The following is a 24,826-nucleotide window of genomic DNA, read 5'->3' as shown; positions in this document are numbered from 1 at the left end:
AAGTGGACTGCAAAAATAGATTTAAAATTATTACAGTCGGTAAACACCGACAGACATTTAAGAAGATATTTAATGATTCTCAACAAACTTGTATCCCATTGAGAAAGACCATATGAGAAGGATGTACATGATTGGCTAACTGAGGAAATTAAGGATGGCATCACATTGAATGAAAAGGCATTCAGTGTTGTGAAGATTAGTGGTAGCCTGCTGGTTGGGGAATATTTTAGAAACCAGCAAAGGATGACTAATCAAAAATAGAGATAAAATAGATTGAGACTAAACTAGAAAAAATATGAAAACAGAGGCCGAAATTCTCCGACTTCACCTGCAGCTGGGATTCTCTGGTCCCACTGCAGTGAATGGAGATTTGGCTGAGCACCAAATACTCCGTTCACGCTGGCATTGGTGGCGGGGTGTCTGACATCAGAGATTTCTAGCTTGAGAGTAAGAGCTTCTACAAGTATATTAAATGGAAGAGAGTAGCTAAAGTAAAAACGATATGACTGGGAATTGATCCGATACAAGAAAATGGCAAAGACTTTGAATTAATATTTTGTAACTGGCTTGATGGTAAAGACACTAAAAACATTAGAATAATAGTACAAAATGGGGGTGGGGGAAGCATCCCTTAAATCGCTATCACTGGAGAAAAAGTACCAGGCAAACTAATTGGGTTAGAGGCTGACAAGTGTCCTGGAGCTGTTGGCCTACATCCTAGAATCTTAAAAGAAACAGCTGCAGAAATGGTGCATGCATTGGTTGTAATGTTCCAAATTTTCCTCGATTCTGTAAAGGTCCCAGGGGATTGGAATCTGAAAATGTAACACCACTATCCAAGAAAGGCAGGAGACAGAAAGCAGGAAATTGTAGGCCAGTATGCCTAACATTTGTCATTGAGAAATTATTCAGGAAATAGTAGGAGGACAATTAGAAAATCGTAATACAATCTAGCAGAATCAACATGGTCTTATGAAAGGGAATTAGTGTTTGACTAATGTTTTAGAGTTCTTTGAGGATATAACAAACAGTGTGGATAAAATGGAACCAGCAGATGGTGTATGGCTTGGATTTCCAAAAGGCATTTGATAGGTGCTACATAAAGGTTACTACACAAGATAAGAGCTTATGGTGTTGGGTGTAGTAAATTTCCATGGATTGGCTAGAAATGAAAGAGTCGGGACAAATGGGTCATTTTCAATTTGGCAAGCTATAACTAGTCGAGTGCCATAGAATCAGTGCTGGGACCTTAAGTATTTATGGTCTGTATTAATGACTTGGATGAAAGGGCTGAGTACATCATAGCCAACATTTGCTGACAATACAAAGATAGGTAAGAGCACAAGTTGTGAAGAGGTCACAAGGCATTTGCAAAGGGATCTAGATAAGTGAAGTGATTAGCAAATTTTTGACAGTATCCAGTTTTGCTTTTCTATTCCTCTGACTAAAAATTATTTTAATGGAGAGCGATTACAGAATGCTGCTCCACGGGGGGATCTGGGTGTCCTTAAAAAATAAATAGAATGCAAGTACATAAAGTAACATTTGTGCCACCAAGTACCACGCATTGACCAGCCTCAACGAGGAGAATCTAACCATCGCCCCATGGCATTCAATGGCATTATCATCACTGAATTCCCACTGTCAACATTCTGGGGGTTACCATTGACCAGAAACTGAACTGGACTAGCCATATAACTGTGGCACGTAACTCACTTCCTGACTCCCCAAAGCCTGTCCACCATCTACAAGGCACAAGTCAGAAGTGTGATGGAATGTTCTCTGCTTGCCTGGATGAGTGCGGGTCCAACAGCACTCAAGAAGCTCAACACCATCTAGGACAAAACAGCCTGCTTGATTTGTACTCCTTCCACAAGCATTCACTCCCTCTTCCACCGACAAACAGTGGCAGCTGTGTGTACCATCTACAAGATGCACTGCAGGAACTCGGCAAGGCTCCTTAACAGCACCCCCATACCCATAACAAATCCCACGTAGAACAACAAGGGCAACAGACACGGGAACACCAGCAACTGGAAGTTCCCTCCAAGTCACTCACTACCCTGACTTAGAAATAAATTGCTTTTCCTTCACTGTTGCAAAATCCTAGAATTCCCTCCCTAACAGCACTGTGGGTGTACCTACACCACAAGGGACTGTAGAGGTTGAAGAGGGCAGCTCACCACCACAAGGGCTGTTAGCAATGGGCAACAAATGTTGGCCTAGCCAGTGATGCCCACGTCCTGTAAATAAATTTAAAATCATCAGGGAATTAGGAAGGCAAATGGAATGCTGACCTTTATTGCAAGCATGATGGAGTATAAAATGGGGAAGTCTTGCTGCAACTGCACAGGATGTTGGTGAAATCACATCTAAGAGTATTGCAAACACAATTGGTCTTATTTAAGGAGGGATATACATGCAGTGGAGGCAGTTCAGAGGAAGTTCAATAGTTTGCTGGAATGAAGGGGTTGTCTTATTAAGATAAGTTAAACAATGTTGCACCTATACTCATTGGAGTTTAGAAGAATGAGAGGTGATCTTCTTGAACATCTAAGACTCTGAGGCGACTTGACGGAGTGGATGTTTTCCCTCATTGGAGAATCTAGTTCAAGGGGGCACAGTTTCAGAATATAGGGTTGCCCATTTAAGACATAGATAAGGAGCAATTTCTCCTCTTATGTCATAAATCTTTAGAATTCTCTGCTAAGGAAGCTGTGGCAACTGGGTCACAATGTATTCAAGGCCAAAACAGATTCTTGAAGAATGAGGGACTTGAGGGCTATGGGGAACAGGCAGGAAAGTAGAGTTGAGGCCAAGATCAGATAAGTCATGATCTTATTGAATGGTGGAGCAGGCTCAAGGGGCTGAATGGCCTACTCCTGCCTTCATTATCTATGATCTTATATTAATATTTAAGTAAAACCATTGAATAGCTCTGTTTGATCTGTTTTAGTAATGTACAACAAACTGATTTGACTCAATAAAAGATACCGGAATTCTCGGGTCGTTCTCGCCAGTGGGATTCTCTGGTCCCACTAGCGGCGCACTCCTGCCCGCGGGTTTCACAGTGGCGTAGGGTGACATCAGTGGGAAATCCCATAGACAGCAACAGGACCAGAGAATCCTGCTGCTAGCGAACAACACGCCACATTCCTCTGCCGGAACCACACGGCTGGGAGGCTGGAAAATCTCACCCAAAAACCTCAATGTTCAAATGTGCTTTTAGTATCTTAACATTATAAAAAAATTCCTATCAAATTAAAGCATTGACTTCATTGCCCAACTTCAAAAAATAAATTGATTGCCAAAACTTACAAAAAATTCTAAATTAAGAATTGCAGTGACTGACATGTACACGCTCAAGACGCTAAAGATTGAAATATTTTGAGCTGTGATCTAATGTTTCAATGTTTATACTTTGGCACATTATTTTACCATTTAAAAATTGGAGGTTGGGAGCGCTGAATAGTATTAATTGCCTTTTATTCTATTCAACTTACTTCATTGACTCACTGATTCAAAGTTGTGTTTAGCTAGAAAATCTTAAGCAGCCTGGCATTATGTTGGAACAGAAATCAATTGCTCATCTTTAAATCAAAATTCATTGTTGTTGGGCTTAGATTTGAGGAGTTGGGTTGAACATTCCCGTTTCCTCCCTCACGTCAACTGAATTGTTTTGATGTATCCTGTCATTCCAACTAGACTAATTGACTAGTTTCAAAGTCGATAGTATGCCATGGCCTTTTGGATCAAGCACAGTAAGAAGTCTCACAACACCAGGTTAAAGTCCAACAGGTTTATTTGGTAGCACAAGCCACAAGCTTTCGGAGCACTGCCCCTTCATCAGGTGAGTGGGAGTTGTGTTCACAAACAGGGCATATATAGACACAAACTCAATTTACAAGATAATGATCATTTGAGAATGATAATCAAGATAATTGGATCAAGCCCAAGATGGGGTGCAATACCTTTTTTGTCAGCTTGGATCCTGTTTGTCTCTCTTGTGGGGACCATGAATTGGATTCATTTTGAATTTGGTTTTTGGAGCAAGCAAGGAGATATGTTCGGGCTTGCCCGGTCCACTCTGCGCATTGGCTTTGCAACTTTTAAGAATGGAGTAAATTTTTAAAAAATTAAGTGTCCAAATCTCTTAGTGGCTCCAATTTTCTTTCAAACTTTCTGCAAATAATTGGAAGTGTACTTGAGTGTACATGTACTTGTGAGTATATATTGTACATGACTTGATAATACAGGGTATCGATTATTTAATTAGGGTGTGTTTGATTGTACTCTGAGCTCCAAACATTGATATAACAAGACAGATTTCAACTAAATTCAGCAGCAAAAGAATCTAGGGTTTGGAAACACTGCAACCTCAATCACTACATAAAAATATGTATAAAACAGTGCGAAACTGGGAGTTTAGTTTTGAAAAGTCATTTTAACTGCTACTTAAAGCCCAGCTATTTTGTCTGGCTTTTCTTCTAGAAACAGCAAGGGTTAAGTTAAAGCTGTGATACCGGAAAACTAGACATATCCAACTCTGCAGCACCTGAAAAATCATGATAAGATTTCAGGTGTAGACACTTGGTATTTTCAATTACTTCCATTATTTGTAATACACACACATTTATGTGTATATTATTTGACCTGCTATTCTAATTACAAATTGTGTTGAGTGATATCGGTCTTCTAATTCCCCTTGATTTCCACATGCATTTCATATTTTTCACACTTGCCAGCTAAACCGGACTCCAACCTTCTGTAAAGAGAATTGAATAAAGAACTGTGATCCAGGTGCACATTCATGCTTAAGGCAAACAGTGCAAGGCATGAAATGCATGAGGGTTTAAGGAGCTTTTATCCAATAGAGAGCAAAATATTCCTGTTATCATGCACCATTCAAAACCAGGTATTGGTTCAAATTTTCCCACTCTTAATGGGGAAACAAAGGAAGGTAAGGTAGAGAAAAAAGAAATGGCGAGAAAAAACTCCAGAGCAGGTCCTAAATTCCATAGCAATTTCAATCAGTGTAGATTCAAAGTGTAACCGGATGCACTAGGTGTTCTGAACATATTTGAAAAAGTACCGCAGAACAAATGTACTTGTAAAATAGAGGCATGTGGCAATAAAGAAATGCTGGCAACTTGTGGGGTGCATACTTGGCTAAGGGATAGAAGGCAACAAATAGTAATATTTGATTTATTATTGTCACATGTATTATCATACAGTGAAAAGTATTGTTTCTTACGTGCTACAGAGAAAACATATCGTTCATAGAGAAGGAAATGAGAGAGTGCAGAATGTAGTGTTACAGTCATAGCTAGGGCGTAGAGAGCGATCAACTTAATGCAAGGTAAGTCCATTCAAAAGTCTGACAGCAGCAAGGAAGAAGCTGTTCTTGAGTCGGTTGGTACGTGACCTCAGACTTTTGTATCTTTTTCCCGAAGGAAGAAGGTGGAAGAGAGAATGTCCAGGGTGCGTGGGGTCCTTAATTCTGCTGGCTGCTTTGCTGAGGCAGCGGGAAGCGTAGACAGAGTCAATGGATGGGCGATATTTCTCTGAACGAAGAGAAATATGCAATGGAGTCTTCCAGGGATTTATATTAGGATGTGTTTTCTTGTTATAACTAATTTTGAAGTTTCTGGTTGATAGAAAAGTTAGCACTTTAGTAAATAATGGGGAGAATGGTAGCAGCTTTGAGGAGGACCTAGACTGGTGAAAATGGGCAAACTTGATACAGTTTAATACAGGTAAGTATGAAGTGCTGCACTTTTGAGAAACAGCTTGGACATGTAGAATAATCTAAATAGTGCTCTTTCGAGGGAAATGCAGGGTCCCTGGGGCACATAAATCACAAATTGTTGGAAGTAGCAAGGAAAATTGATAAGATGGTCAGGAATGTGTATTGAATATTTATTTGGCTTTATAAATAGAGGATTGAATACAAGCATTAGAAAGTCTTGAAAAAAAATGCAAAGGATGTTTACCAGGATAATCCCAGGGATAAGGAAATCCGGTTATTTGAAGAGATTGATGAAGCTGGGCTTATTCTCCTTGGAGTGGAAAAGATACAAATCAAGGTATCAAAAATTATGACGAACTTTGACCAAGCCAGCAAGAACAAATTGTTTCCTCAGACAAGTGGATCAATAACCAAACATCATAGGTTGAAAATAATTGGGCAAAAGAATTGAATGGAAAATTAGATATTTATTCCACACGGAAGCATTTTGTATTCTGGAACACACCACTTGAAAAAGTGGTGGAAGCAGATTCCATGAAAAAATTCTAGGTAATTGGATGTGTATTTGAAGAAGACTAATTTCTAAGGTTTTTGTGGGGAAAAAGTCAGGTTTTGGGACAAAATTGGACAGCCATTTCAAAGAGCTGACACAAATATTCCTGGCTGATGGACTTTAAGATTGTATGAATCGTAGAACTGAAGTCCCTGGTTCTAGAGTACTGCATCCCTGGGGTTCTCCCTGCTATATAAATTGTAGAGCTCCCTCCCATGGCAGAAAATCCTTATAGCAGGAATTTATATGTTGTTTTACTTTAGATGCATTCTGCAGGTGCAATACATGTACAGACTACAAAAATATCTGTAGATCTAGGAATGTTCCATCTGCATTTCTGCTGTTCTGCTGTTGGAGTTCCACAAAGTAGCCCACTGGCAAAAAAAAAATTGTTACTGGTTATAATTGTGGCAGCTTTGAATTTAGAACAAGTATTTGCATTAAATTTTATGTTCAATTATTTTGCTCACTTACCTATTATCGAACTTATTTTGTCATTTCTAATATGTCTTCCCTGAATCACTGCCCTTCCCAGTTGATACCAACTGAAAATGTAACCTCTTTGCATTGCGTTTCTGAATCCAAGACACGTATGGAAATCAAAATTATAGTCGCACCACAAGTGAATGGGGGACACCACTCAATGCTTCCTCCTACCTGACATAATTCCTTTAATTAGTACTTAGCATTTTCTATACTTCAGCCAATTTCTTCTGCATTCCTATGTTTTACCTTGAATCGCCACAGCTTTGAATATAATTAATAACCTTTTGACAAATGCCTTGGATTAGTGGCCTAAGAGATGTACATTTTGTTGAGATGAAATGTGCTCCAGGGTAACTTGACTTGTTGAGTGACCTTCATAAGAAATGGCAGAACATTGCAACATTGTACATTGCTACCAAAAAAAATTAACTCTTGACTGTAAGTGCATGTGTAGTCACTACATTGCACTAGGATGCTTAAAATATACATCCATGAACTAATTTTGGTTTACATTGTGCCTTGGGAGAAATTATGTTTACTGAAAGTTCTTATAGTTCAACTTGAGTAGAACTACAAGAAATGAAAGTTTGTATACTAACATCACAATCATCCTATGAATAAATACAAATTTCATTCAACTATATTCTGAGGATTTTTGTTTGCTTCTTTAGTGATTGTATAATTTGGTGCAGTGGTGCAGAAAAGTTATCCCAATCTGCCTTCCTATACCTCGACAGAACAGGTTCACGTGGCAGTAATGAAGGTTTTAGAAGCATCTTACTTTTCTTTTGGGAGCTATTTAGGTTTGGGGAAGAGATACATGAGGGAGAGAGGGATGTTCATGTGAGTTGGAGGGGTGAATAGCAAAATTGAACTGACTGTGGCACTAAAGCTGCAACAATGCATCATTCTGTATTGTGTTACAAGTTGTAAAATGAAATATTAAGGACTCAGCTCATTAATAAAATATTCTCTTCTAAACACGGTTTCTTTTTTCTTGCAGCTTTTCAGGGAAGTAAGGATAATGAAATGTTTGAACCATCCGAATATAGGTAAGTCATTTTTTTCCCCATAATTTTGGGAACTAAATTGAGCACAAAACAGTTTTCTCCCATTGAAACGTTCTTATTTAAAGTGATAGGCAAACCTACTTTGTCTCAAATCAGTTGAGCTGATCTGCTCTAACTCTAATGGGCTAGTATGCTTTGATATAGCTATGATAGGCTAATATGTTCCGTCCTATGTTTGAAATAGAATTCTTGGTAGGACTATAACTGTTCAACAAAGATTTATGGTTTCAGCTATTATCGTTCTTGAACAAACCCAGAAAGAGATTTGCACATTAAACTCAGGACATTAACCATTTGTACAGTGTCCCTGATGTACATGTGCTCTTATTAGTACTGTAATCAATAGAAACTCTTCTTTCTTTAAAGTTTTCCTAAAATATAATTTGATGAGCAAGCCATCCTGCATCCATTAACATCGACATGTTCAAAACTCAGTGACCCATATCTGATGCTTCATTAAATCCCACTCACCCATCCACCTCAGCTTTAGTAATCTGCACTGGCTTCCTGACCTACAGATATTGAATTTAAAACTCTTGTCACCTTTGAGCCTCTCCACACCATCATGGGCTGGCTCTTCTGGAAAAATAAGTAATAATCACACATTCCATTGTTAATATGTAAATCAGCCAACAAATTCATGGGATTGAGCAATATGCCGTGCGTTGCAAGGTCTGAAATTTTCAGTTTTATGCACCATTTGCTTTGCACAACTGGTGCCTTGACCTTGACCTTGGCCTCCCCGTTATTTTTAAAATTTGCTGGATTTGCACTTAATTGCATATAAAACCTGCCACAGAAAGTCAACTCAAACAATGTAAATATCTTTTTAATGACGTGATATTGCAGAGCCGATCCGTTTCCTTAGCCTAAGATTTGAAGAATTTAAATGGTTGTGTCTCATTCATTCAGGTGGTAAATTAATCTTAGACATTTTTTAAAGTGTCAAATATTAAATGCTATTATTTTCCTTTTTATCTTTTTCTTCTCTATCTTAATCTAATCTTTCTTTTCCTTTTTTATCTCTCCCTGTCTTCCTCTGTTTCCCTTTTTGTGCCTGATTTGACTAATTCACCTTTCTTGGATTTTCTCAATCCATAACTCTAGAAGATTACAGGAATACTGTTGATCTTGCCATTGGCTGTAGTTCTAGGCACGCAGTTGTCCTCGCTGAGCCACTACCAGCTCGCACTTTCAGCAAGCTACATTGAAAATTAATTTTGAACTGAAGGGTGAAGAAATAAGTCATAACTAATGGAGTACACCCTGCTCCGGCAAGATCTGACCTAATGTCTATAACCTACACCAACCTTGTATCTCTTCCTGCACCGTTCAGTTCACTGATTCTGGCCTTCAGTACATTCACCGCTCCCCTCTAATTCACCAATGTTAATAGGGGCTTCAGCTGCTTTGATCTTAATTTTTGGAGCTCCTTCCTTTATTCCCTCTGTCTCTCTTCGTCCCTCCACATTTGAAATATTCTCTAAAATTTAGTGACCCAAAGTTTCGGTCACCATGACTTGGCAATCTTGCAATCTCTCAGTAGTTGAATGATTTACCAACACAGTCTAAGTGTACACTTAGAAGGTGCCTGTGGAAACTTATGCCTGCCTGTTGCATTGCTTTAAGAGAGGAAATAAAATAGGAGATGGGGACAGAATGTGACCGAATGGAATTCATCCAGTTACAAGTTACAAGAATTTGTTTTTTATATGTGGACTTGTAACCAGGCCATGGCATTAAACATTTTAATATGTTGTCTATGGCAGCTGCACCCTGAAATTTACTTTGTTTTTTTTTGTCTTATACGAGTGGAATTGTAGGCACACATCACATTATAAAGTGCAGCAGAAATTCCTTAATGGCTGGACTGTACTAATTGTACAAAAGGAAGGAGGCACATGTGATTAATGTTAAGATTTTTTGGTATGCAAACATAAATTTCAGTAGACTGTGTCAATTGTGGCTCAATGGGTAGTACATTTGCCTCTGATTCAGGTGGTCTGAGTCCCACTACAGAGTGCAGAAATCTAAGCTGGTGCTGCCATGTAGTACTGTGCTGTTGGAGGTGCTTTTCTTTGGCTAAGACATTAACAGAGGCCCCATCTGCTCTCTCAGACAGACATAAAAGTCCTCATGGCACTATTTGGAAGATCAGGAGAGTAGGCCTTGACCAATCCCTCAATCGACATCCCTCAAACAGATTACCTGGTCATTATCACATTGCTGTTTGTAGGAGCTTACTGTGTGCAAAGTGGCTGTCAAATCATACATTACAACAGCAGGGGCACAAATGCCACATTGACTGTAAAGTATTTGGGATGCCCTGAGGTTATGAAAGGCCCAGTATAAATGTATTTCTGTCTTTGCATAGTCTGGCTCAAAATGAAAAAAGAATCTTACTGCTCTCCTATGCATCACGTGCCCAGGTAATGAAGATAACCAATTTTGAAAGCTGTGTAATGGCTGATCTATTAGAGGTCTCTGAGAGCAAAACACTAGCCTATGTGGTAGGTCGTTTTTGTCTTTTCATGTGTAGGAGGTTGCTTGAGAGGTACTTTGTGTTTGAGGTCAGTTCACTCTATTTAACTGTATTGAGAATGGTGCAAGCATTAAATCCCCAGCCGGAGGAAACAACATCTGTGTCTACTAATTGAAGGCCCTTCAGAATCTTGATGTTTCAATGAGTTCACCTCTGATTCTCTGAAACTCCAGATAGTTTGTGCAATGACTCAAGAAGCCTAACTGAAAAAGAACATAATTTATTGCAGGAAAATAAAACCACTACTCAGGTAATGAGTTCCAGCTGGGCAGGCCACTGTCTGTTACCAGGGGAGCTCATACTCAACGAGCCCGACAGGGAGATCAATCAGTGATTCCCCATCGACCTCGTGGGTGTTATTATAGTTTCAGTTTTCTCAGCCTCTCATTATAAGACAGCCCTCTCATCCCAAAGAACCAATTTAATGATCTTTCTCTTGCCTCAACCTACTCTGTGGTGTTTTACCATCTTTTTGGGAAATCAGGAGGAACAGTGGACTGCCATTCCCTTTCCAGTGCATACCATTGAAATCAAGGATAAACATGCACTCTTGTGTCAGTTATCCCATATTCTTCACATCTACTTGTCTCTGAGGACTAACTTTCATTGTGATATTGAGTAGAGTATTGGGGAAAGTCACCTGAATTGTAACATTTTTTCAAGTAACTGTATCAAATTTTGATTTGATTTATTATTGTCACATGTATTGGGATACAGTGAAAAGTATTGTTTCTTGCCCGCTATACAGACAAAACAAGCCATTCATAGAGTACGAAGGGGAGGAGGAAAGGAGAGGGTGCAAAACATAGTGTTACAGCCATAAGTTCAAAAGTTATAGGAGCAAAATTAAGTCATTTGGCCCATCGAGTCTGCTCCACCATTCGATCTTGGCTGATATGCTCCTCATCCCCATTTTCCTGCCTTCTCCCATAACCCTTCAACCCATTACCAATTAAAAATCTGTCTAACTCCTCAAATTTACTCACTGTCCCAGCATCCACCGCACTTTGGGGTAGCGAATTCCACAGATTCACAACCCTTTGGGAGCAGTAGTTTCTCCTCTTTTAAATTTGCTACCCCTTATCCTAAGACTATGACCTCTCGTCCTAGAATGCCCCACAAGAGGAAGCATCTGCTCCACGTCCACTTTATCCATACCTTTTATCATCTTATATACCTCGATTTGATCCCCCCTCATTCTTCTAAATTCCAGAGAGTATCGGCCTAAACTGTTCAATCTCTCTCCATACAACAGACCCCTCATCTCTGGAATCAGCCATAGCTAGGGTGTAGAGAAAGATCAGCTTAATATATGGTCGGTCTATTGAAAATTCTGATGGCAGCAGGGAAGAAACTGTTCTTGAGTCAGTTGGTACGTGACCTCAGACTTTTGTATCTTTTTCCTGATGGAAGAAGGTGAAATAAAATATGTCGAGGGTGCATGGGATCCTTGATTATGCTGGCTGCATTACCGAGGCAGTGAGAAGTGTAGACGGAGTCGATGGATGGTAGGGTGGTTTGTATGATAGACTGGGCTACGTTCACAACCCTTTGGAGTTTCTTGTGATCTTGGTCAAAGCAGGAGCCATACCAAGGTGTGATACATCTGGAAAGGATGCTTTCTATGGTGCATCTGTAAAACGTTTGGTGAGATTCGTAACAGATATGCCAAATTTCCGTAGTCTTCTGAGAAAATAGATGGGTAGGTGGGCTTTCTTAACTATATTTCTAATAATCAAAACATTTTCACAAATTAAAATAGGATTGGTATCCTGACTCACTTTGCTTTTGCAATCTATCTGGCCTCTGCTGGCAATTTAAGTATCAGTTATATTGTTTAACAAATATCGAAGAGAACTCTTTCAAGGTTAGGTACATTGGTGTTGCAATATAGATGCAGATGGTGCTGAATCTTACGGGAAATCTATCATAAATCATGGGGTATATTGGTTCTTAAAATTTCCAGAAATCCCAACTTAAGTTAACTGTATAACAAAAAGTATCATAAATGGTTCAGAATTGTTTTTAAAGTCTGGAAATTCAATATTGTGGCAAAAGCACATTTAATCACTTTTTTTCATCCTACATTTTGCAGAAGCATTATATCTTGCACATAAAATTCATTCATGGCATCCATCTTCTGTTTCAGCACAATGCTTTGACCCAAACAGGGATTGATATCCTGTTTTAAATGCAGCTGTCAGTGCAAATGTGATTGTGAACTTTTGTGCTGACACAAACTGATTCCAGTCTCTGGAGTCATGTAAAATGTAATAATCGTGTTAAGCGTTATAATTATAGACCTTCATCAGATAATTCTTTTGTGCTCTACACTAAGGGGCAGTCTTGTAAATAAGCACTCATTCCCTCCAAACTGAAGCATAACCATTTACACATTTGATCAATTAGCATTGTCCAGGTTGATCAGATGCCTTTGTTGCTGTAATTCACTCACTGTGGAACTGGCAATGCTCAAGGCACTGTATAAACACAAGTGTTGTTGAAGTATAAATGGTTAATTTGTGAAAGTAAATGTACATAGCATCAATTGGTATTCATCTAGCATCCTGTGTTTAATTTAAAATTAGGTTTGGAGTCATAATTCAATATTTGCATTAAAATCAAAACAAAATGAGGCAATTTCTTGTTTTAAAATATATTTTCTTATTATTTTTAATGCACTGGGAAAGAGGGATCAGAATTTTTGGGAGGTGGGGCAAGAAGGCGTTTGTCATAAGAATTCAAGAGTCATGGGAGCAGGTTATAAGGAGAAGGTTCTGCAATAAAAATAGAAAATGCTGGAAATACTCAGGAGGTCAAGCTGCATCTGCAGAGAGCGAAACAGATTTAATGTTTCAGATTGATGACTTTCATCAGAATTCTGAATACGTGTCTGGATGAGACTTCTTTGAAGTGGTCTTGTTGACCATGGTGTTAATTTGGATGTAGATATTCTGTGTTTTTCAAGAAAGGCAACAACTCTAGATTTGTGATGAATCCTTTTTTCAAATAAGGTTTATCTCAGCAGGATGGTTTGAAACATGAAGTGACACTTGGGTATTAAGGGATACTTTTCTGAATTTAAGGTTAAAAGAAAGCACAATTTTGACAGAATATACTTTCAGTTCACTTACAAATCTTTTTTTACTTCAGACACATTTGCCCAATATACTTCATGAGCCTGCTGGTAATTTAGATCACATGTTTTCCTTATCTGCAGAACTTCTAGCTCGAAAGCATGTTTGATATTTTTGCAAGGTTCAGGGAGAATGAGACTAGAACAGAAATGTCCACAGTTATGTAGGCACCAAACTTAAATTAGCAATTAAATCCGTACACTTCATGACCATATTAATTGATATTTTTCCTTTTGTCCGAGCTCTTTTAAAGAAAATAACATTTTCACCACAACCATTTTGAAATGTAACTGTTGCTTCTTTTTTTCCCAGATATCCCCAATATGTTATTCAGAAAAACATTTTTATTACTTATAAATATTACCACCTTTCTTGCCATATGATATTTCTACAAGACATCAAATTTAGTATATTCGCTGAAGCAAAATAATATTCTGGATGCATTTTCTACATTGAGAAACAGAGTTCCATCACAAATGAACCAAATCTTAAATTAAAGTATTTTGCTTTTATCTTTTAAGCTTAAGTTAAAGTTGTTTGTGTTTTTTATCTGTGTTTGTCTTGTTCATACACTTGCCAGTCTATAATTAGTGTTTACAAGGCATGTGAATGTTTACAAGAAGCGCCAGCAAACTGAGTGGTAATGGTGAAGAGGATGTAGGCTGACTAAGGAATTATAATTTTGAATACCAGGTGCAGGTGTTATTTTATGATCTATAATCCAGAATAAATTCTATATACAATGTAAGTAATTTAGATTACAACTTTAAAAGTCAATTTTAGGTAATGTAGCCGTGTATCTGAACCTCACATCTCTAATTTAAAATCATTTTGTTGAGTAACACTACATTTTCCATATGCTTATGACATGATAGCTTAGTATGACATAATTGTTGTAATGTGGTGCTCAAATATCGATGCTCCTGCTTTCATGAGTTGAGAAACAAATTTGGGGCTTTGTTGATGCCGTTTCCCATTTGTCTTCAATCTTTTCTACTGTTTTTATTTGTTATCCTATATCATAGAATCCCTACAGTGTAGAAGGAGGCAATTCGATCTATTGTATCTGCACTGACTCTCCAACAGCGCATCTTACCCAGGCCCGATCCCCATAACCCCACATATTTATCCCGCTAATTCCCCTAATCTATATGTCTTGGACACTAAGGGGCAATTTAGCATGGCCAGTCAACCTAACCTGCACATCTTTGGACTGTGGGAGAAAACCGGAGCACCCGAAGGAAACCCACGCAGACATGAGAAGAACGTGCAAACTCCACACAGTCGTCCAAAGCCGGAATTGAACCTGGGTCCCTGATGCTGTGAGGCAGCAGCGCTAACTGTGCCACCGTGCTGCCTTCAATCCTGAATGATGCTTGTGATCTGTGGATAGCAATAACGAGCTTTATACATTAAGATAAAAGCAAATTACTGCAGATGCTGGGATCTGAAAACAGAAAATGCTGGAAAATTTCAACAGGTTTGACAGCATCTGTGAAGAGAGAACAGAGCTAATGTTTCGAGTCTGGATGACTTTTCGTCAGGGCATATTTTGATTCATGTGGTTCACATTCAAGCCAGCTTTTGTTACGCATGTGGCCCACTTAAACCATCAACAGGTGAAGTGAAACCATCCCAATATATTGTCAGCTATATTTTTAATTCACAAAGGCATTTTAGTTTCCTGTCCCATGGTGGCTGGTATTTTTCAGACACCTGTCTAGTTTTATTATCTCAGCAAAAGTTGGTGGCTGATGCAATGCTATCTTAATTTAAATTACTTCGAAGCAAACTGTCCAGCATGAATTTCTTGGATCTTAACCATATTTATTCTAATTGCCAACAATAATTCTGTGTGTGACCTGGAGGGGGATGGTTAACCATAATGGATTATAAATCATCTAGTCACCTTGTTTTTTCACTTGCTTAATATAGGCTTTCTCCTCCTACGCTCTGTCTTCCTTTATCCCTTATACTCTTTCTTCTCTCTCTCTCAATGTCACCCCTGATGGTTTACAGACTAATTTTTTTTTAACTGTCAGGACTGGCAATTATATAATCTGATCAAACTAATTTTGAATGTCAAAAGGTACCACAGAATTTTAAGGCTTAGAAGTAGACTCTGCCTAGCTGTGTCTGTGGCAGATCTTTGAAAGAACTATCCACTCAGTTCCTTCCCCTGTAAGCTTTTAAATATTTATTTTTCAGCTAGTTAACCACTTAGCTTTTAAAAGCAATTATGGATTTTGCTGCCAGCCGTGCTTCTGGTAGAACATTCCATGTCACAGGAACCCTTTGTGAACAAAACAAAAATCCTCTTAACTCAAACCAAAGTAATTGAATGTATTACCTTAGTGAACCTCTTCTATACCAAGCCATAGCTTTGACATCTTTTCGAAAACATGCTGTCCAAAACAAGCCAAATAACAATTTAATTTTAGAAATCTAAACAGTTGTAGAGTAATGGATATTATTTGAGCATGTTCAAGTGATATAAGTTATATTATGCAGCTTGGTGCCAAACATACTTGAAAATATTGAAATTAACTGTGTCCCCCAACATTTGATCATTTTGCCAGAGGGAAACAATAGTAAAAATATAACTTTAAATTGTTTTGGTTTGCTTTGGCTAAGTTTCTATTTGAGCACATTGTTTTCTATCTGCTGAATTAAGAAGAATAAGCTGCCCCAATATTTTAGCGAGTTGGCTCAGTGAGCAGCTGAACAACAGCAGAAAGATGCCAGGTTGAATCCATAGTACATGCAAATTTAGTTGGTTACTCACCTGGGGTACTGGTAGTTACTCTACAATTGTCTTCACTGCTCCTTTGAGTAAAGGGGAAGTTTATCCCATCGATCTCACTCTTCGTTATTATGTATGGCTTGTATTCAGCATTGTGTTTTGGTTTGGTTGTGATGAACCCTACAAACATCCCAATGTTTGCAGTCTACACCCAAAAATTAAAGATGACCATTTGGATGAAGTGATAGAAGACCAACCACATTCCAGCTTGGAACCAATGCCTTCAGAAGATAGAGACAGGACAGAATGTGGGAAAAGAGAAAATCAGTTGTTTTTAACATCAAACAGAATGTGCCGTTCTCTCAGCTGAATTGGCACTTTTTAAACAACTTTTTAAACAAATGCATTGTTTATTCATAAATAAGCTGAAATTGAGCAGTTGAAACATCTTTTATAAATGTGTTAAATTTGATACTTACCTGAGCATATCAATATGTGATTTTCATTTTTGCTTTTCAGTGAAATTATTTGAAGTTATTGAAACAGAGAAGACTCTCTATTTAGTGATGGAATATGCAAGTGGAGGTAAGTAGTGTTCAACCTAAAAAAAACAACCAATTTTATTTTGATTAATATTTGGTATTTTTCTGATTTAATGAGAAATAATTTAGTATGCCTAATCTTCTCAATGGGTATCATGAATTTTGTCTTGGGAGTGTATTGATTATTCTGTCATCAGCCTGATGCAACTTCTTACAAAACAGCAGTGAGGTAAATAATCAGTTGATCTGTTTTCTGATGGTAAAAACTGAAATGCTGCAAACACTCAGCAGGTCCGGCAGCATCTGTGGAGAGAGAAAGAGTTAACCTTTCAGGCCTAAGTCAGACCCTAAGTCTTACTGACAGCTGTGGTTTCTTCATAAGGAATAAGTGATTTAACTTCCTATTTTACAGACCACTTAAGATGATCTGCTATTTGAGTGGTGGGGGGGACGATGCTCCTCTTTGTTGAGGGGTTGGTGGCGTTCCCCTGGATCCATGGAGTTCAGCATGCCAGGTGCACACTGCTCATTACAAGCATCAAAGCCCGCTCGATTCATTTCCTGCTGGAGAGGTGGGCGAATGGCGGGGGGCTGGTGATTGGGCTGTCAAACCTGCTAATTGTATTACAATTAGCGGATTTGCATAATTATCGGGTTGGGGTGCCAAACCCATTTTTTGCACCATGCCCTATTCTCCAGGCCATCGTGATTCTTGCTACAGCTTGCAAGCCCAGACAATGTCTACACCCCCCAATCTCTGGTCCTCCACAGATTTTTTTTTTCAGATTTCCAGCATCCGCAAGCAGTATGTTGCTTTCTTTTTCTAATGGCTTTCATTTTCTTGAGCAAGATATATTGGGATAATCACCAGGAAAATATCTTGGTATCACACTATTTAAAAACTATCTTTAATGCACCCTGAATCATCAGAGTGTCAGTGCTTCATCCAAACGCCATTACCTCCTGGAATGTAGGACTCCCACACTGCTCCATTGGTGTGTCCGTTTGGATTATGCCAGTTCTGGTGCACGTTTGGATCAATAATCTTCTGTTTAAGAGACACCAATGTTACAAGCTAAGCCAAAAAGGCAGTGATGCCAAGAAAGTGGTGAAAATGAACAATATTGGTTACTTTAATAGTTTGTGCTAAACTGGTAAGACTCAGCTGGGAATGGATGTAATTTTCCCTAGTTTCTTCAGGATAAAAAAAGGAAGAAAATGGACTCGGATTTCCTGATGATCATATTTTAGCTTATCTTGAAATGTTTGGGTGTTTGTGGACTGTAGATATGCTGCAATTATTTAATGGATCAATGAGGTTACCAACATTCACAACCTAATAAAAGAGCACTTGGGCAAGAAGTTGGAAGAACAGCAGGTGCCTTTGGAACTATAACTACCTTCAAGACATTACATTAAAGTAGGAAACTGAGAATCCCTTCTCTTTCTAGAAGAATATATAGTTTCCTCTGAAGCCCATTTATACCGTTTACTTCAGTGGCCTTACCTGATCATTTATTCTGAAAATCTATTTGTCATTGTATATTTTTTTTCAAATTTTGCTTGATTTCTTCCTTCCATCTCCAGTCTTTGTATATCCTTTGTATCCCCTTGTGTTTGAAACACTTGCCAAATCAGTCTTCAGTTTGATCACCCTGCAATTTATTTGCTAAAGAGAACACAAACACCTTCCTTAGAACTTGGATACAAATGTTGTTGGTTGTTTGTCTGTTACACTCTCAATGGTATCATTACCTTTCTTATGCTTAGGTGGAAAGAATGGTTCAACAGTTCTGCAAACATGCTGATCAAGGCCTTCTACAGCAACAATGCTGCTTTTTTTCTGATTTGTATTCTATCTATCCACGAATGCTGTCAGAATTATATATTTTTTTGATTTAGCCAACTGCTGAGTTGTTAGTTTATAGATTTATCCAATGACCTGTAAATCTTTTTGTTGGCACCTTTGTATGACAGCTCCAGTGAATATCTATTCTTTCTTTCCATTTTTTATTCCTGTGCTATTTTGAATTGTCTCTGCTATCAACCAGCTTATTGATCTGTAAGATTCAAATCCTTCTGAATCTAGTTGCATTATTTGATGTATTTTTTTCTCATGAGGCCTCAATAATTGGGTGTTCAATACTTATACTTCAGTCTTTAAGGGAAGTGTGCTTGTCTTCTCCAACAATCTGCTAGAAAGGCTTACAAATTATTACATTGCTGGTGAAACTATGCACTACAAACAAGAACAAAGAACAATACAGCACAGGAACAGGCCCTTCGGCCCTCCAAGCCCGCGCCGCTCCCTGGTTCAAACTAGACCATTCTTTTGTATCCCTCCATTCCCACTCCGTTCATATGGCTGTCTAGATAAGTCTTAAACGTTCCCAGTGTGTCCGCCTCCACCACCTTGCCTGGCAGCGCATTCCAGGCCCCCACCACCCTCTGTGTAAAATATGTCCGTCTGATATCTGTGTTAAACCTCCCCCCCTTCACCTTGAACCTATGACCCCTCGTGAACGTCACCACCGACCTGGGGAAAAGCTTCCCACCGTTCACCCTATCTATGCCTTTCATAATTTTATACACCTCTATTAAGTCTCCCCTCATCCTCCGTCTTTCCAGTGAGAACAACCCCAGTTTACCCAATCTCTCCTCATAACCAAGCCCCTCCATACCAGGTAACATCCTGGTAAACCTCCTCTGTACTCTCTCCAAAGCCTCCACGTCCTTCTGGTAGTGTGGCGACCAGAACTGGACGCAGTATTCCAGATGCGGCCGAACCAACGTTCTATACATCTGCAACATCAGACCCCAACTTTTATACTCTATGCCCCGTCCTATAAAGGCAAGCATGCCATATGCCGCCTTCACCGCCTTCTCCACCTGTGACGTCACTTTCAAGGATCTGTGGACTTGCACACCCAGGTCCCTCTGCGTATTTACACCCTTTATGGTTCTGCCATTTATCGTATAGCTCCTCCCTACATTATTTCTACCAAAATGCATCACTTCGCATTTATCAGGATTGAACTCCATCTGCCATTTATTTTCCCAAATTTCCAGCCTATCTATATCCTTCTGTAGCTTCTGACAATGCTCCTCACTATCTGCAAGTCCTGCCAATTTTGTGTCGTCCGCAAACTTACTGATCACCCCAGTTACACCTTCTTCCAGATCATTTATATAAATCACAAACAGCAGAGGTCCCAATACAGAGCCCTGCGGAACACCACTAGTCACAGGCCTCCAGCCGGAAAAAGACCCTTCCACTACCACCCTCTGTCTTCTGTGACCAAGCCAGTTCTCCACCCATCTAGCCACCTCCCCCTTTATCCCATGAGATCCAACCTTTTTCACCAGCCTACCATGAGGGACTTTGTCAAACGCTTTACTAGAGTCCATATAGACGACATCCACGGCCCTTCCCTCGTCAACCATTTTGGTCACTTCTTCAAAAAACTCCACCAGGTTAGTGAGGCATGACCTCCCTCTCACAAAACCATGCTGACTATCGTTAATGAGTTTATTCCTTTCTAAATGCGCATACATCCTATCTCTAAGAATCTTCTCCAACAACTTCCCCACCACGGACGTCAAGCTCACCGGCCTATAATTACCCGGGTTATCCTTCCTACCCTTCTTAAATAACGGGACCACATTAGCTATCCTCTGGGACCTCACCTGCGTCCAGTGACGAGACAAAGATTTGCGTCAGAGGCCCAGCGATTTCATCTCTCGTCTCCCTGAGCAGCCTTGGATAGATTCCATCAGGCCCTGGGGATTTGTCAGTCTTTAACTTCTCGAACAAACCTAACACTTCCTCCTTTGTAATGGAGATTTTCTCCAACGGTTCAACACTCCCCTCCGAGACACTCCCAGTCAACACATCCCTCTCCTTTGTGAATACCGACGCAAAGTATTCATTTAGGATCTCCCCTACTTCTTTGGGCTCTGAGCATAATTCCCCACTTTTGTCCCTGAGAGGTCCGATTTTTTCCCTGACAACCCTTTTGTTCCTAACGTATGAATAAAATGCCTTGGGATTCTCCTTAATCCTGTCTGCCAAGAACATTTCGTGACCCCGTTTTGCTCTTCTAATTCCCCGTTTGAGTTCTTTCCTACTTTCTTTGTACTCCTCCAGAGCTCCCTCCGTTTTTAGCTGCCTGGACCTCCCATACGCCTCTCTTTTCTTTTTGACCAGTCCCTCAATTTCCCTGGTTATCCACGGTTCTCGAATCCTACCCTTCCTATCCTTCTTTTTAACAGGCACATGCCTGTCCTGTAGCCCTAACAACTGTTCCTTAAAAGACTCCCACATGCCAGATGTGGATTTACCCTCAAACAGCCTCTCCCAATCAAGAGCTGCCAATTTCTGCCGAATCCCACTAAAGTTAGCCTTCCCCCAATCCAACACCTTACCCTTGGGACACCACTCATCCTTTTCCATCACTATCCTAAAGCTAACAGAATTGTGGTCACTATTTGCCACATGTTCCCCTACCGAAACTTTGAAGACCTGACCGGGCTCATTCCCCAGTACGAGGTCCAGTATAGCCCCCTCTCTAGTCGGGCTATCTACATATTGTTCCAAAGAACCCTCCTGTACGCATTTTACATTGTAGTTTACTCTCCATGGAGGATGTGCAATTGTTAAACCACTGTGGCAGATGTAGGAAATATTTGACGATGGGTAGAATGTTAAATATTAAGAAAATTATTGGCAACTCACCGGGTAACACTTTATAAAGCCTGGCTACCTTTCCAGATATTTAGTTAATTAATTCAGCAATTACACTCGGACAACTGAGGAAGGAAAACAAAGCAAGCAAAGTAGTAAATGTTGGAAGTCCTTCACAATTTGCTATACTTATCACTATTTGCTGTTTTGGCTTCCCACAAAGCCTATATCCATCCAGTGCAGAAATGCTAAAACACTGCTGGCAGTGGACAAAACGTGACTCAGTTTTCATTCGTCACATCCACTCTTCAACAACTTCATGAACTACGATTGCTCGAGCATGTATTGCAATGTAACAAATCTGTGACTTTTTCATGAGAACTCTAGCATAATTTCCCAAGTCACTTCTGATCTTAGTAACAACCATTAGATTAGAGAGAAATTGAGGTCCTTTTATAGTTACTTAAATCTAACTTTTGTTGTGCACCTAACATATCGAGGGGAAGATACAGTCATGAAACATAGTAACAGTTTCAGGCAGGAGAACATCTTCAGTCCATCTAACCCACCTAACCATGGTATTCTCTTGATGCTTTCCTAATAACCTTGAATATCGTCTTCAAGAAGCTGTCTAGCTCCTTCTTAAAATCTGCAGAGTTTTTTTATTTCGTCACCTCAGTTAATCTGTTTCATGTGATCACCACACTTTTAGCAATATAATGTTCCCTCTGAATTTCCTATCTCCTTTGCTCTTTATTTATAAATATGATTTCTTGTGTTTGATTTCTGTTAATAACAATGGCTACTCAGATCCAATTTGTCCAAACATTTCTGAATTTTATACTTTTCTATTCTATCAGCTCTTCATCTTCTCTGGGTATGTTATATCCTTGAAACCCTGTGCCAATCAGTCTGCACAAAGTTAACCCATTTTAAGTTAATCCAGCAGTAAGATCCTAAACTTGGATCAGCACTGCCATTCTGAGTCACTACCTAATTATCTTGGAAGTGTTTGTTTCGGCAGACTCAGTTACAGTGATCAAGTAGGCTGAAAATGTCCAGGTTTCTCAATGAAGACTAGACATTTGAGTGAAACATTGAAGGCAAACTTCTGGCTGCGAAAGTGTAGTTAAATATGGATCTCTGCCTTCAGGAGAAAAGGAAAAATATAACACGTAGACCATGTGGAAGCTTCAGAGAGAGTCCATACAAGGTTCACCAGGATGTTTCCTGATCTCAAGGGTGTTGACTATGAGGAGAGGTTGAATAAACTAGGATTGTTTTCACTGGAAAGATGGAGGCTGAGGGGAGACCTGATGAGAGGCTCAGACAGAGTGGATAATCAGAGGCTTTTTCCTTGGGTGGAAGTGTCAATTACAAGGGGGCATAGGTTCATAGAGGGGGAAGATTTAAGGGAGATGTGCAAGGGAAGTTTTTCACGCAGAGAATGGTGAGTGCCTGGAACGCCCTGCCAGAGGAGATGGTGGAAGCAGGCACATTAGCAACATTTAAGAGGCATCATGGGTACATGTATATGGAGGGAATAGAGGGATATGGAACGAGGAAGGTCAGAAGGATTTTTAAAGTTTAGTTAGGGCATTATGATTGGCACAGGCTTGGAGGGCCTGCTCCTGTGCTGTACTTTTCTTTGTTCTTTCAGCGATCCATTGTTGGCAAGCTTTGTCTACTGTAGGAGAGCTATGTTCAGCCTATCAAACTCCGTGTCACTGTTCTCTTGTGCGCGTTGTTAACCAGCTGCAAGATGACTGTCAATCCCTGTACTTGGCCCTGATGTCCCAGCTTGCCAATCAGAGTTTGCATCTTCTTTCTTTTTGTAGTACAGAACTTGAGTATTCCTGAAAAAACATATTTTGTTGAAGCTTTTGTCTTGCACTCATCAATGAAATAATAAGAATACTAAATTGTAAAGGGAACAACAATTTATACTGTATGAGAAGAGAGTGCTGATTGGGTGGCATGATCGCATACTGGTTAGCACTACTGCCAGGGACCTGGGTTCGATTCCCGGCTTGGGTCACTGTCTGTGCGGGATCTGCACATTCTCTCCATGTGTGCGTGGGTTTCCTCCGGTGCTCCGTTTCCTCCTGCAGTCTGGAGGATGTGCTGGTTAGGTGCATTGGCTAAATTCTCCCTCAGTGTACCCGAACAGGCACCGGAGTGTGGTGACTAGGGGATTTTCACAGTGACTTCATTGCAGTGTTAATGTAAACCTACTTGTGACACTAATAAATAAAATTTTAAAAATTAATGGTTGGCAAATGGACTCTGGCAGAGGCATTGCCATGGAGAATGTACCAGTTAACTGATAATTGACAGTTTACTGCCCAGCTTTGTTTAAATTCAAACCAAGCATGTTAACTAATTAGTCAAGGCATTGCTCTGGGGAAGCAACCAGGGAATGGCTGTCACCTGTTTTATTTAGTTGAAAAAGACGCAATGTGTGTACGTGTCCTTTCTGTCTGTAAAGGACAGGGCCCTGTGTATTAATATATGTAGCTTCCAGTATGTGTCTGAGCTGCACAGCGAGCTCAACTGATGATCTTAAATTAGTTGTCAGTGTAAATCTTGGCATACTCAGAATTGTTTAGCAAATGTTGTCCAAACGTGGAATCACATCTAATGTTGAACACCGTTTTGAGTTTTGCAAGCACGAGCTGTTTCCACAAAGAGGGACTGCAGAGGACTTGCAGGTGAAGAGTCTGTGTGCTGACAGGGAGAGACTTGCACATTTGGCTCTCCTTTTTGCATTGCAACTAGCCAGCAGTGTAGAGTGAAAATGAAAAACACACCAGCACGCACTCTCTTCACACATACACTAGAGACATCACATTGACTTGCTGAACATATCTCATAGAATTGAAGTTACAATGTATCTTTAGTTCTAAAGCGATAACCAGTAAAGTTAATAAGAGTTCAAACTGTATAACGCATTGTATCCTTTGCGATCACAACATTGTCCTTGTGGGTTTTTTAAAAATAAAGCTTCTGGAAAGATTTCTTTGACACCAATCATATGTGCTCATAGAATGTAATTTGCCATCTCAATTTGATATTTCATGGAGTTAATTTCATTCAAGCTTTCTTTCAGACATGATTTCCTTTAAAGAGGACCGTGTTTGTAATTATAGATGTATTTGTGTCTTTTTTTTCCAGCAATAGCTTTTCATGAACAAATTGCTGCTATGCTGGAAATATAGCTATTTGTGTGACAGTTAGCTGTGACATCCTTGCATCTCTTGGGAATGTGTTACCATGTCTTGGGATGGCACAGTGGTTAGCAGTGCTGCCTCACAGCGTCA

At 39.6% G+C, this 24,826-nt stretch overlaps 1 protein-coding gene across 15 annotated transcripts in view; it reads left to right on the top strand.

Moving 5' to 3' along the window:
• The window catches only part of mark3a (MAP/microtubule affinity-regulating kinase 3a), a 157,782-nt gene that overhangs the window by 75,847 nt on the left and 57,109 nt on the right, over positions 1–24,826 (top strand). For 14 of the 15 annotated variants that reach the window (XM_078234048.1, XM_078234052.1, XM_078234049.1 and 11 more), the window contains 2 exons: positions 7,792–7,840; positions 16,800–16,865. In XM_078234048.1, the coding sequence (XP_078090174.1) occupies positions 7,792–7,840; positions 16,800–16,865 (115 nt within the window). Of the gene's footprint in view, positions 1–7,791; positions 7,841–16,799; positions 16,866–18,592; positions 18,771–24,826 lie in introns of those variants that run through there. The other variant, XM_078234057.1, reaches the window with a different exon arrangement.

Source organism: Mustelus asterias, chromosome 18 (assembly GCF_964213995.1).
Source record: "Mustelus asterias chromosome 18, sMusAst1.hap1.1, whole genome shotgun sequence".
Classification (NCBI taxonomy): domain Eukaryota; kingdom Metazoa; phylum Chordata; class Chondrichthyes; order Carcharhiniformes; family Triakidae; genus Mustelus; species Mustelus asterias.
The sequence above is the reverse complement of the archived record's forward strand: the minus strand, read 5'-3'. Positions and strand labels throughout refer to the sequence as shown.